This window comes from Alternaria hordeiaustralica (genome assembly GCF_023758085.1).
Source record: "Alternaria hordeiaustralica strain BMP 2776 chromosome Unknown scaffold_6, whole genome shotgun sequence".
NCBI lineage: Eukaryota > Fungi > Ascomycota > Dothideomycetes > Pleosporales > Pleosporaceae > Alternaria > Alternaria hordeiaustralica.
In genome coordinates, this window is record NW_026056778.1 from 24,433 (window position 1) to 36,781 (window position 12,349).

A 12,349-nucleotide genomic window follows, 5' to 3' on the forward strand; every position below is an offset into this window, starting at 1 on the left:
TCCATCACACCACTCTGCCGCTGCAGGTACGCGTCGCATAATCACTGGGATGATTTCGAAGGTACCAGAAATTGGTACCGTAGCATGAGCGTGACCTGAGAAGATCGTGGTCATGGCGAGCGGGGTTTCCTGCCAACCAGAGCGGTGGTACAATGAGATCACATAAAGCTTGCTGACCCCTCACGAGGGCATCTCCGCATCTGGGTACAGCTACACAGCTTGCTTCGAAGACACTCTTCAGCTAATCATACTGCTCAATTGTACTCTACTTACTTTCAGATTACTACTACAGCTTCAGCTACAGCTCCTCATCATGGCAGCAAAGTACTCTCGCCGACCCAGCTACCTTGACGGCCCACTGTCTCCTTCCATCATCCCCGAGCTCGCGATTCTACCTCAGCCTCTCCCTGCCGACAAGGTTCCCTGTGGCCAGCTCGTCTCCAAGACGTCAAAGTACACATCCAAAGCCCTCGAAGACCGCGACTACGATGACATTGGCACGCGATGGTACGCGAAAGACTATACAGCTAATCCATGTACTATATACTGACTTTCTCAGGTACAAAGACGTCATCTTCTTCAACGCCGAGAACGGAAACTTCGTCGAGAGCTTCGGCGGCACGCACCTACTACAGAAGCCGCTTGACAAAGGCACAGAGGCTGGCACAATCGAGGCGGACGAGCAGAGTGTGAGACTACTCAAGGATGCTGATGCCGCACTCCAGAAAATCTGGCAAGATGAGGAGGCCAGGAAGTGGATCAAGGAACAAGACGAAGCCGGGTTCGTCGTCGCCCATCGCCAGGTCTCCAACGCGAGCTACAAACGCGCCAGGCTCGTCGACATCGGCAACAACAATTGGGAAGTCGTGCGCGAGGTTGGCAATGAAGACGCTACTGGTAAGCGCAGAGACTCGGGCCTGCCTGTAGAGACGAACAGCAAATGGGACGTGGTAGGAGTTGTGGTCAAGAAGATTATCGTTGAGGGCGATGATGTGAAGCTCGGTGATGAGCTCGGAGCTCAGTACTGGCAGTAGCAGTATAGCTGAACAGCCTCATAGCACACATTCAGTTCTTACAAGTTAGCAACTTCCCGAGCGCTTACAGCTTCTTCGATCAAGTCAAACCAACCGAAACGGTGCACAGGATTGTCAATGACAGTAAGCAGGTGGTTCCCGAAGTCAGTGCATGCGCCGCTGCGGCACGGGTTGCGGCTCGCTTGGAGCCTGATTGTGCTCTCCCGCCGACTTTCATCGCACGTCCTTCGCTTCCACCATAACGCTGACTTTTAGGCAATGGCCATTCAACAGACAGCGTACCGGCACGGCATCTTTTCGCATGCAACATCAACCCACCGCGTCGTATCTCTCCTTCGTCGCGAGTTCGTCCTACTCCAAGAGAGCATATCGTGGAGACGCAACATCAGCAGCCTCAACGCTCAACAACAAGCCGACTGCGAAAGGCGCAAAGACAATCTTGCGCGAAGAGCAGCGCAGCTAAAAGTCCTCGGCGCTGGAAATGCATTCTGCAATTTTCGGCTCCTTTTCGGCATATCATGCGATGTTTGCTCGCGGGTACTCTGATTGGTCACTTTCAAGACATGCGGTCGTTAGGCCTTCCATGGCGACACAGGAATGCAGGTGTATTGCTGACATATAGCATTGTTCTTGCTGTGAAAGCGACGTATGGTAAGCGCATATTTGCCAGCACAGGAATCATGACGCGACGTGCACATCTTGAATGAGCGTCATTTGTAGGAGCAAGCAAATCTACAATGGGCTGCGATGCCTTCATATCATGTATGTGGGAAGTATATAAGCCTGTCCATCTACCTGTATATGCATCCACATACAATTGGCACCATATACTATAGTTGGCATTCATCTTATACCTAGCTTCCAAAGCTAACACGAACATGACGCCGTCATCGAGCGACCCAACTGTCCTTAATAGCACATTTCACTTCGAATCCTCAACACATACCTTCGATATCAAATGGACGTCGCTGGGCGCTACAACATCACAACCACTCATCTTTATACATGGCACTCCTTGGTCTTCCCGCGTCTGGGCACCCTTCGCACTGGCTCTATCACGCAAATACCGTGTCTACCTCTTCGATAGCCCTGGCTTCGGAGATTCACCCATCGAACAAATTCTTCCTGATGTCGACTTCAACCCAAAGAACGAAGTCGAGAGACTAGATAGCAATCTCGCTCGTCAAACCTCAGCCTTCGCCGCCCTCTTCAAGCACTGGGAGACAACCGAGTCATGGAAAGCAGCTCCACAAGTCGTCGCTCACGACCACGGCGGACTAATGAGCCTGCGTGCCAACTTACTACACGACTGCCGCTACTCCAGTCTCTGCCTGATCGACGTCGTTGCCATCGGCCCCTTCGGCCAGGCCCTCTTCAAAAGCGTGGCAGAGAACCCCACCGCATTCGAAAACCTACCTGACATGGCTTTTGAAGGTATCCTCGAATCGTATATGCACAACGCTGCACACACTACACTGAACGCTGAGACGATGAACGTTCTCAAAGCGCCGTGGCTCGCAGAAGGTGGGAAGAAAGGTTTCGTCCGCCAGTTGTGTCAGGCTGCGCATCGGAGTACGGAGGAGATTGAGGGGCGGTATGTGGAGGTGGGTCAAAGTTTTCCTGTGAAGATCATTTGGGGAAAGCAAGATAACTGGATACCTGTGGAGGATGTGCAGAGGCTGAGGGAGGCGCTAGGTGCCAAAGAAGTGGTGGAGATTGAGGCGGCGGGGCATCTGGTCATGTATGATCAGCCGGGTCAGTTGGGTGTTGAGCTGGGTATGTGGTTAGCCTCCTTGGGCGTGTAATTACTATTTACATTATGACGAATCCGAAATTCTCCAAGGATATAGCAGCGTTTCAGTGTCATGTTTCCGAGAATTCGTCGCATATTACTACATTCTCCTCACAACTCCTGCGAGGTAGTCTGAGGTGTCCATGCGCTCTTCCTACGACGCACTTCAATCGTTACTGGCAGAGGGACCTTGTATCTGATGACCCACATCTTCTTGGGCTTCTCCGCAAGTGGCTTAAAGTCGTAGTTTAGTAGCAAGTTGGCGAAGATAATCTTGAGTTCATGGGAGACGAAGAAGCGTCCAGGGCTGCATCATTGTTAGTACAAATCTTAACGTGAAATTAGAGAGTACCCACCAAGCATGCCTTCCATGGCCGAAAGGAAGATGATTGACACCCGTAGTGACAAGGCCCGTCTGCTTCAGCTTCAGCGCATCAACGTTTTGTTTCTCCTCCGCGCTCATCGCCTCGTATTCTTCTCTCGGCCGCGAGTATCGAAACGCGTCGAACTCTTCTGGGTTCTCGGTCATGTCTGTATCGAGAGCCATCGCCCCCCATGGACATGAAAAAAGTGTTCCGCACTTCAGATGCACACCCTCCGGTGTTGTGACACCCTCCTTCGCTACGACCTTACGATGTACGAACGTGAGGCCGATAGGCGAGGCACGCTGTGATTCGCGAATGGCGGAATCGATGCGGTACATACGGCTAAGAGCATTCTTTGTCCAGCTTCCCTCCTCTTGAAAAATGCGATGCGCTTCTTCGCGCAACTGTTCGACAACTTCTGGTTCACAGCCTAGTATGCAGACAATGGTTTCGAAGGCGGTAATCGACGTCGTGTGTATGCTGGCGAAGTTGAGGGGCAAAACGCGCTTAGCGATGCGATCGGGTTGCATCTCCTCGGGTCGTCCCTCGGCCTGCGCAACTCTGTAACTCCATGTGATGAAATCATTCGGCTCTTTCCAACTCTTGTACTCAGGATCTCCGGCATCTTTCTTCTCGAAATACGAGATGCGTTGCTTGATCATGGGTATTGTGAACTTCGAAGACAGCCAGTAGTGGTACTTGACAGGCAGACTTAACACCGTTCCGACGATGGGGTGGAGCGCTTTTGGGACAAGAAACATGAGAGCCTGGTTGCGAATGACGTCTTTGGTGTAGCTCAGTACCGCTTCTAAGAATTTCTGCTCGTGACACAGTGACTCTCCAAGAAGCATGCGGTTGGTCAATACTGGAATCATCTCCATGAAAGACTCCAGGACGTCCAACTTTTTCCAGTTTTCTGTATCTGTTCCGTAAACGTCGACAATCGTTCGTGGCACCTCTTCTTCGAGACCCGGTATGATCGCAGTGAGGTTTCGAAAAAGGCTCTTGTGAAGGACATGTTCATGGTAGGCATCTTTCAAGATATAAGGGTTGATGAACGAATAATCTCCCTGCAGGGAATCGTAATGCGCCTGATGCGCACTCAGTACAGAATCTGGTTGATCAAACATCCAGCGCATTTGACTTTGAGGCATGACAATCTCAGCCTGCATGCCAAGCGTCGCGGGTAACACAAAGATCTTGCCGTCGCGGCTGTATTTGTTGTAACCAGCCAACAGCCATTCTTTGCTCTTCGTCAATGCAGTAAAGTTGCGAAAGTCGGCGATCCAGCCTTTGCCGTAGCCCATCCATGGTATGTTCGATGGTGGTGATGGTGCCGTGAGAAAGTGGTAAGCACTTGCGACGATCAGGTAGGTGATTGCTGCAGCGGCGAAATGTGAAAAGGTAAAAAGGCCGTGAGGCTCAGCCTCTTGGCTTGAGTCTGCCATGGTAGGTATAATCGAAGCAGAAGCAAGGGGCGATGGACGGCATCCCATGTCAACACAGGGGCCGTCATATACTATTTATGATGATCGACCCGGGAAAGCACCGTCGCTTGGAGGAGATGCCCCGCTTCCGTGCGCGCGGCGATTCGCGCACGCTACGTCGCACAACACGACTTGCATGCCCACATCCGTCGACTTTATTACCGACCTGCCATACCTGGCTGCTTATCACGATGTGCACCTTGCTTACTGTGTCAGTTGCAGCTGGAGATATTGCCGGGTAAATTAAGGTTCATTCGCTCCAGAGCTCTGACAATTACAGATCCGCGGCGCTACCGTCGGGTACGCTGCTCCCGAGCTCATGAGCGGAGCAGTCATAGACGGTCACGGCTTTCATCAATCAACGGTTTCGGCAAGACTGATTTTCACATGTCATTCAAGCCAAAAGCTCTGGACCACTATCTCGGCTACATGCCTCTGTTTGTTGCATGCATTTCAGTATAGTATGCTTCATGGGCCTTCGCTACCAACGTTCAAGTCACGCGATTTCACTACTGAGGTTTTAATGTGGCGATTGTCTGGAAGCACGGGAGGCTTAACAGCTGGATTTATCGATTATCCTACTTGAATCATCCTAGACAGGAAACTACAGATGATCGGAATGCACATCAGATCCGTGCATAGACCCCTGATAACACAGAGAACTGCCAACGGAACCAAAGTTCCTCTTGCGATACTGGATAGTACGTTTAAGGCTGTTTCCTTTTCCAGAAAAAACCGAAGATGCCACGAGAACTTGTCGATTTCCTTAGGTACCAAAGCTCATAGGCCCCCATATATCCAAGACCCTTGACCCTCTCAGAGTAAGAAGTACTCGTGACTGACTTCAGCTGATCTTCCCAGATGAATCTAATTTCATCGACATTGCTGCCGGGAGCGTGGGGTGACTCGGTATCGTTGTCGAGGCAGAGCTTCATGTCTCTCGTCGCCATCTCTGATAAATGATCTTCAAATCGAAAAGAATTGAGGACGCGTTCTCTATGAGCAGACGGAGTGATGTCCTCCCAGCCGTCTTTATCGTCGTAGAATATAAACGTGAGACTAGCGATATACAAGCAAGGCAAGAGCGCAAAAGCGGCTGGAAACCTGGCAAACATATCCGGTTTATCCAGAATTGACGTCGGGATTCCGATCTCGACATGTGTGATCTGATCGACCTGAATAGGGATATTGATGCGGAGCGGCGCGCCATAGGTCTTGTTCCAGGTACTCATTACGTCTTCGAGGAAGCGCTGCATGTTTCGGACCATCTCGGTTTCGGCTTCAGCCCTGAGCTTTTTGCAAGAGAGGACAAGAGATTGGTAGTCTGCGATATGGCCGTTGAGCGGAGGCGACATCTCAGCGTACATTTTGAGGCGTAGTTCGGCTGGTAGGCCTAGCAATGAAGCAGCCTTTACGTCCGTGTTGGTGTGAGGTGCATTGCGAGCGTGAAAAGGGGGATCCGTGACAGCAACTGAGGACACACTATGAATTGACATTATGTGGTGGAATAGTAATTATCTGCGCTATTGCACCGATATTCTCTTTAAGGGAATCTGTGGTAGTGTTTATGGCTAGCTAGCTGTGTGGCAGCCTAGGGCAGAACCCAGGTACCACGCACTCCGCCGAACTTTCACTGGTTTCGCATTGAACAACAGGCGGGAAACGACCTCATCCCTAGGTAGCGAAGAAAAAGGGGTATATACGTAGCAGAAGGCGGATTTGGTCAACAGTGAGCAATATGTGCGATCAGCAATTGTGTTCTGCTTCTGCTGTATCGACTTGACTTGCTGGTATTTGCACTCCCAGTAATGTATGGGCTGTGGGGTCTCGCGATTGGCGACAGTACCGCATTGTGGTAGTCCCCGAGTATGAGACCATTTGGTGTCGGTCGTGATGTGCAAAAACTTCGAGATTGACTGAGAATGGAAACCCATTCGACATACCCGGAGTGATGCGGATGCTGTTGACGGGCGCGTATTCTCGATGTGCTGGACCTCGGGAATTGTGACGTCACATCCAGCACGTGCCATCAAGGCTATCCTCCGGCGCGCCTCCCCAACTGAATGGTTCTTCACATTATCACTTCACAATCAAAACACCATCAGATGAACTCTGCCGTGGCTATCAGCTCAATTGATAGCCACCTAGCCCTGGCGCATGTCGACATCCGCGGGGACTGGGGTTGGGCAACAAGGGATTGCCTATTGTAGCCTAGCATGCATTCAGCACTGCGGCACAGCAATCGTGTCCAACATGTCTCCAGTCATAAGACGGCTTTCTCCACGATATTTGCGATCACTCTCTACGAGTTTTGATCTCTATCTTCTCTCAAATTTGAGCTTACGTTTGAGACCCGCACGCGCAGCTCAACACACCGTATACACTCATAATATATTAACCACTTCGCGATTACGATGCAAGCCAACTCATCTATGAACGCACCATCGGGTACTGGGAGTCTCGAGGCTTACCTCGCTGCACTATCGGCACTCGAGCAAACTAATCGGGCACGTCTCGTCGGCGTGGGTGGTATTACTACTACAGCGTCTGCTCCAGCTCAAATCGCCGAATCGTCTAGCAGTACTCCTACTGGGTCTGTTCCAGCCCAAGCTACCGAGTGTTCTAGTAAACATAACGGTAAAGGCAAAGGACGCGATTCTAAAAGCCAGGCACCAAGAGTTCGAAAGAAACGCACACTAAAAGATCTTGTGAGGGTGTGTGAAGAGCTTGGAGACACGAGCGACAAGTCGCACCTCCTTGCGGAGTGGAAATCCCTCCGCAAAGATCAAGCATGGAAAGAACTTCCTCCCATTGTCAGGTTACGGAACATGATACACAGGCTGGTGCTTAAGCTGGAGCAATTCTCTAGAGAGCTCGAGACCGAAGGTGGAGCTTCCGGCAAAGTCCGGAACGTTGTTAGAGAGCGATATTGGGAGGCTGATTCACCTCTAACGAACCCAGGTATGTTGGACGGTATGCATCTTTGAACATGGTGGCATGTGTGCTCATCATGGTGGTTAGAGAACCCATTGGAGGAAGATGTACCGGTGTCTCATTGGACCGCACTCCAAGTCGAAAGCTGGGCTCTTTACCTAGAGGCTCAACTCCTGTTCGCCAGTGTCGGTGTAAGGGTCAGCCTGTTTCATGATCTCGTTTCCACCGTGGAGACCGAAGATGAGATAGCGACGCAATTCTGGGTCGATACCATGAACCGACTCTTTCGCCATCCCAATCATAACCTGGGCTCTGCTTCGGACATCATCGATACCCATTTCGGCGACGACTGGGACTCTACATCTAAAGTCAGCAATTCGGACACTGTATCCTCAGTGGGTTCTGACGATCGCAACAAAATATGGTACATAGGTTATACGCTGAGGGCAGATATCGAAATCCCCATAACGCGTTTTGCATCACGCATATGTCTCGAGCTGCAGCAAATTTCGGAAATCCCGCGTGGCCGTGTCAGAGCGTTTTCGCTTGCTCTCATGCTGCGCATGGACGTCCTGGGAACAAGGCGATTGGCCCTGTTCGCAAATTTGCTGCCTCTTAAGGAGATAGAAGCGTTCCTCTTCGATCAGATCGGTCAAGAGCGCGACAATTTGTACCCAGAACTTCCACTGGACTTTGCCCAGGCATTTCTTTATCTGGATTATTTCGGCTGCGCTGAATCAGAGAGTAAGACGTCCTATGTATGACATGGTCTTATGCAATAAGCTGACATATTGTGATAGGTACAAATACCCTTGTTCAACTCGCATCTCTTATCGACGCCATGTTACCACTCGTATCGCGAGATTTGCGGCGAGAATATCGACGGAATCTCAATCTGGCTTTTGGCCGGCGACTGCCACCCGATGTGTACGAGGAAATAGTGGACCACATCGAGGATGCGCATGCTCTTCCCAAGAGCCTCGTTGAGTGGAATGAGACAATACACTACGGGCAAGTCCCCGGCGCATGATATATGAGGATGAATTGGTTATCGATCAATAGAGATCTGAATAGTGACGTTGGTGGATGTGTTGATCATTCAAAGTTTCGCTCAGCCTACTGTAAAGACGGTTCTTTTTTTTGTCAATGACAACATGAATGGCAGGGATCTACGCACTTTTAAGATATCAGTCTTCTGTACTTTGAGTCATGCTAATAAGGAACAGTCACATGCGAAGAGGATTCAGGAATAGGAGTAATGATGTGATATTGCTATGATACAGGATTGAACCACATCCACCAGGCAAACAGAAGGTTAAAGGGGTGTTCTACTAGAGAACACGTGCCCATAAAAAAAAACAGAGGCTCACTAATGCAACGCCTCGCTTATAGACACAAAGAATGGGAAGTATACACAAATCTCCGAGTAAATCCTAGCACACGAGCTAGCTTCTTAGACACACTGGGAGTACCAGTCGTTGGCAGCCTTGCAGCTACCCTTGGCGCAGCACTTAGCACCGGTGAAGCCCTTGCCACCGCACTGTCCGTACATGGACGCGCAGCCAGCAGCGGGGGCAGCCTCCTTGGTAGGGGCAGCAGGAGCAGGAGCGACGACAGTGGCCATGGTGGACTTAGCAGGAGCAGCGGGGGCGGCAGGGGCAGGGGAGACCTCCTCCTTGGCGGGAGCAGAGGAAGAGCCACCAGCGGCAGCACCGCCCTTCCAGACAGCAGGGCCGGGCATGGGGAAGGCCTTGCGGCCGTTGTAGATGCTGAAGTTGGCGTAGGGGTCGGTGGCCTTGTAAGCACCGGGGAACTTGACCATGGGGCCAGGCTTGCCGCTACCACCGCCGGTAACCTTGACCTGCATGCAGGAGACGTAGTGCTCGGGCTGGTTGACGTGGGAGCGGTGAACACCGATGTGCTCGAAGCGGACGAGGTACTCGCCGTCGGGGGTGTCCTTGGGGATGGTGGCAGTGACAGTGTCCTTGTTGTAGGTGCACCAGGAGTTGCTGGTGAAGTCACCGCTGCCGCAGTCACCCTCATCGAAGATCTTGAACCAGTCGCCAGATCCGTCGTAAGACTGGACGCTGCCGGGAGCAGCGGACATGTAGACCAGGGCAGGGCCCGGGTGCTGGAACTTGGCACCAACACCGAGCTTGGCGGTAACGTCGTCGCCGGCCTTGACGGTCAGGACCTGGACCTTGCCACCAGTCTTAGCGGCACCCTGGTTGCAGACGATGTCGGGACCGTCGGCGGTGGAGCCATCACGGATGTCGGCGGCCGGGTTGGAGGAGAACTTGATGGGGTTGTACGCGACCTTGCGAGTAGAAGGGCGGACGTATTTGAATTGCGGCTGGGCAACACCACCAATGAGGTTGGTGTCAAAGAAGTAGTGGGCGGTGGCCACTTGGGCGACGGCGCTGAGAACGATGGCGGAGGCGGAGAACTTCATTCTGGCTAGCAGTAATGAAACTTGTGTAGTAATTGGTAAAAAGAAGTGAAGGAACGAATGTAAAGTGCTGAAAAGCGAGTGTAGAAAGCGATTGAAACGAATGTATTGCTTGCTGGTGAGTTGTAGATGTTGGACGGTCGTCCTGGTTCTTATATCAAAAGTCCTCCACGCATTGTACCAAACATCTTCATGCAAGCCAGGCGCCTAGACACCGGTGACCTGGTTCCAACGGACGTCAATTTCCCGTTGTAGGTATTCCAGGAGATAGGATGCAGGTTTCATCGACAACTACAGTCTTCCTTCCGTGATTGTGGGTGTTCTGGATCGCTTGGGAAGTGGACATGACCGTGATCCTTAGGCCGTTCTAAGCATAGCAGCGCTTGTGAAAACATGCGACTCATTGAAAGGAGGCACGGAAGCTGCTGGTTCGGAAAGTAAAGTCAATGCGGATGTGATTTCTACGGGTCCTGCCAAGGTCGTTTACTGACACTTCATTGCAGTCCGCGATGTGGCGAAACACTGGTCTCCTGTGTGGAATGCTTGACAGGCGTAGCGCCGTTTCGTTTAGAAACACTTGACGCCCATTTCGTCCAGAAAAGTGTTAGAAAGAGGAATTCCATGGCTGTGATTCGGTGGTTGCGTGCACGGACCAGGAGTTGAGTGCCGGTGGTTATACTTCGTAACGTACGGGCCGCTGTCTGTCAACACCAGCTCCACCCGATACCGACGCCTAGCATGCCGTGTGGAAAGTTTGCGCGACCGCCGTCGTTGCCACCATGTCGGACCCGCTAGTGGAGCGGAACATGGACGTCGGGAGTTGCGCGCAAACGATATCAGATCGTTCAGAGAGTGACCGCGATAGACCCGCTGACAAGTGCCAAGGTATGTGAGATTCTGTGAGAACTGTCAGAGTCTCTTGTGGCGTGACAAGCCGGAAATTTGATTGCAACGTCCGGATAGCGTTTCCTTGTGTTGCCCAGGTGTGGTACACAATCTGCGGTGCATGAGCATTGGATACGTTAGATACGCGATAAGGCAGAAAATTTCACTGCAAAGCGTTTCATCTGGGAAGAGAAGGGAACGGAGTGGGGCTGTTCAAGGAACAGCTAGCTGTGACATGTAACCCAGTTCATGTCAATTTGCAAGGAAACACTCCGTTTGGCTGGGTCTCTTTTCCTCGGGTTCGACCAGCACGCTCGGGTAGTGAGCCGAACGCGAGCGCCTCGCTTTCGTTGTGTCCGATATTCCCATTGATGGAACTCCTGGAATCCATGCCGTTCAGCGCGTGGCCACTGCGCCCCCTGATCCCTCTGTCGTTGGGCGGAACCGCACGTCACTCAGGGATGTTCTCTCAGTCTGGGCACCCGCCTTATCCTCCGTAATATGCATGCCGTACAAGATTTCTGTGCCTGGTATGATGATATTTTCGGGGCGCGTTGTCTTGTCTCTTCCATCATCCTGTTTCTGTAGACCAGGAAGGCTGAACTTCATGTTTTTGGAGTTCACTTTGCCTTCCACTACATAATCAAGGAAAAGGCGATTCGGCCTTGACTTCATGTCGCCGTAAAGAAGCTCTTGGTCGTAGTCATCTGCATGGTTGTGAGGAGCTAGTCTCACATTGAGTTCGTTCAGATGTAGAGGGAAAAGCCCAGCGACTGAGTTATAGCAACAGCGGGATCCTCGATCAGCGCGCGGTACTCGTGCAAATACTGTCACACGCCGTGAGATGTGAAATCGAGGCGTGGATGATACCACACAGACAAACATGCTTGGCTCGTGGCGACAGGGTTCTGCATGCTCGTTGACGTAGTTGTCGAGATCGAAGGCAGGACTAAGTTCGTCCAACATATTCTTCTGCAGCTGCCTACAGCTGAAGAATCCCTCAATGAAGTCGATACCAAGCTCGGGCGAGATATGCATATGATGGCATATCAACAGGCGTATTTACGAGGGCAGTGAGAGCAAGCAACTTGCTGACTGAATACTCATGGGGCGAATCGGTAGATTTCTTTCCAAAAACCTCACCTCTGTGACAGCGGCGCTATGTGCGACTCTGACTGTATTGCCGCTCAAGTTTACCTGTGAGATCAAAGTTGAGAGTTCATCATTGTCGGCTGGGTGGATTGAAAGCGAGGAGGGATTTGACATGTTGGTGGATTTTCCCAGGCGTGTATGTATGAATGATGAATCGAGTGCGCCTTTGACTCAGACTGCGGTCTGGTCCTTCGGGCAGGTCATTCAGATGGTACTTTGGTATACGCTATGATTGCGATAGCTTCGATGTG

At 51.6% G+C, this 12,349-nt stretch overlaps 5 protein-coding genes across 5 annotated transcripts; 2 read left to right on the forward strand and 3 right to left on the reverse strand.

Annotated features, from left to right (window-relative positions):
- Positions 1-313: 313 nt before the first annotated feature.
- J4E84_003883 (uncharacterized protein) lies at positions 314-1,034 on the forward strand (the record flags this gene model as incomplete). The annotated part of the gene is made up of 2 exons (XM_049386492.1): positions 314-507; positions 560-1,034. The coding sequence occupies 2 exons, from the start codon at positions 314-316 to the stop codon at positions 1,032-1,034; spliced, it is 669 nt and encodes a 222-aa protein (XP_049245262.1).
- An 878-nt stretch (positions 1,035-1,912) lies between these two features.
- On the forward strand, positions 1,913-2,839 carry J4E84_003884 (uncharacterized protein; the record flags this gene model as incomplete). Its single annotated transcript, XM_049386493.1, has 1 exon — positions 1,913-2,839. The coding sequence occupies one exon, from the start codon at positions 1,913-1,915 to the stop codon at positions 2,837-2,839; it is 927 nt and encodes a 308-aa protein (XP_049245263.1).
- Positions 2,840-2,937: 98 nt separating this feature from the next.
- Positions 2,938-4,639, reverse strand: J4E84_003885 (uncharacterized protein; the record flags this gene model as incomplete). The annotated part of the gene is made up of 2 exons (XM_049386494.1): positions 2,938-3,133; positions 3,183-4,639. 2 exons carry the CDS (start codon positions 4,637-4,639, stop codon positions 2,938-2,940), a joined length of 1,653 nt encoding a protein of 550 aa, XP_049245264.1.
- Positions 4,640-5,385: 746 nt separating this feature from the next.
- J4E84_003886 (uncharacterized protein) lies at positions 5,386-6,045 on the reverse strand (the record flags this gene model as incomplete). Its single annotated transcript, XM_049386495.1, has 1 exon — positions 5,386-6,045. One exon carries the CDS (start codon positions 6,043-6,045, stop codon positions 5,386-5,388), a length of 660 nt encoding a protein of 219 aa, XP_049245265.1.
- Positions 6,046-9,065: 3,020 nt separating this feature from the next.
- Positions 9,066-10,064, reverse strand: J4E84_003887 (uncharacterized protein; the record flags this gene model as incomplete). Its single annotated transcript, XM_049386496.1, has 1 exon — positions 9,066-10,064. The coding sequence occupies one exon, from the start codon at positions 10,062-10,064 to the stop codon at positions 9,066-9,068; it is 999 nt and encodes a 332-aa protein (XP_049245266.1).
- Positions 10,065-12,349: the final 2,285 nt, after the last annotated feature.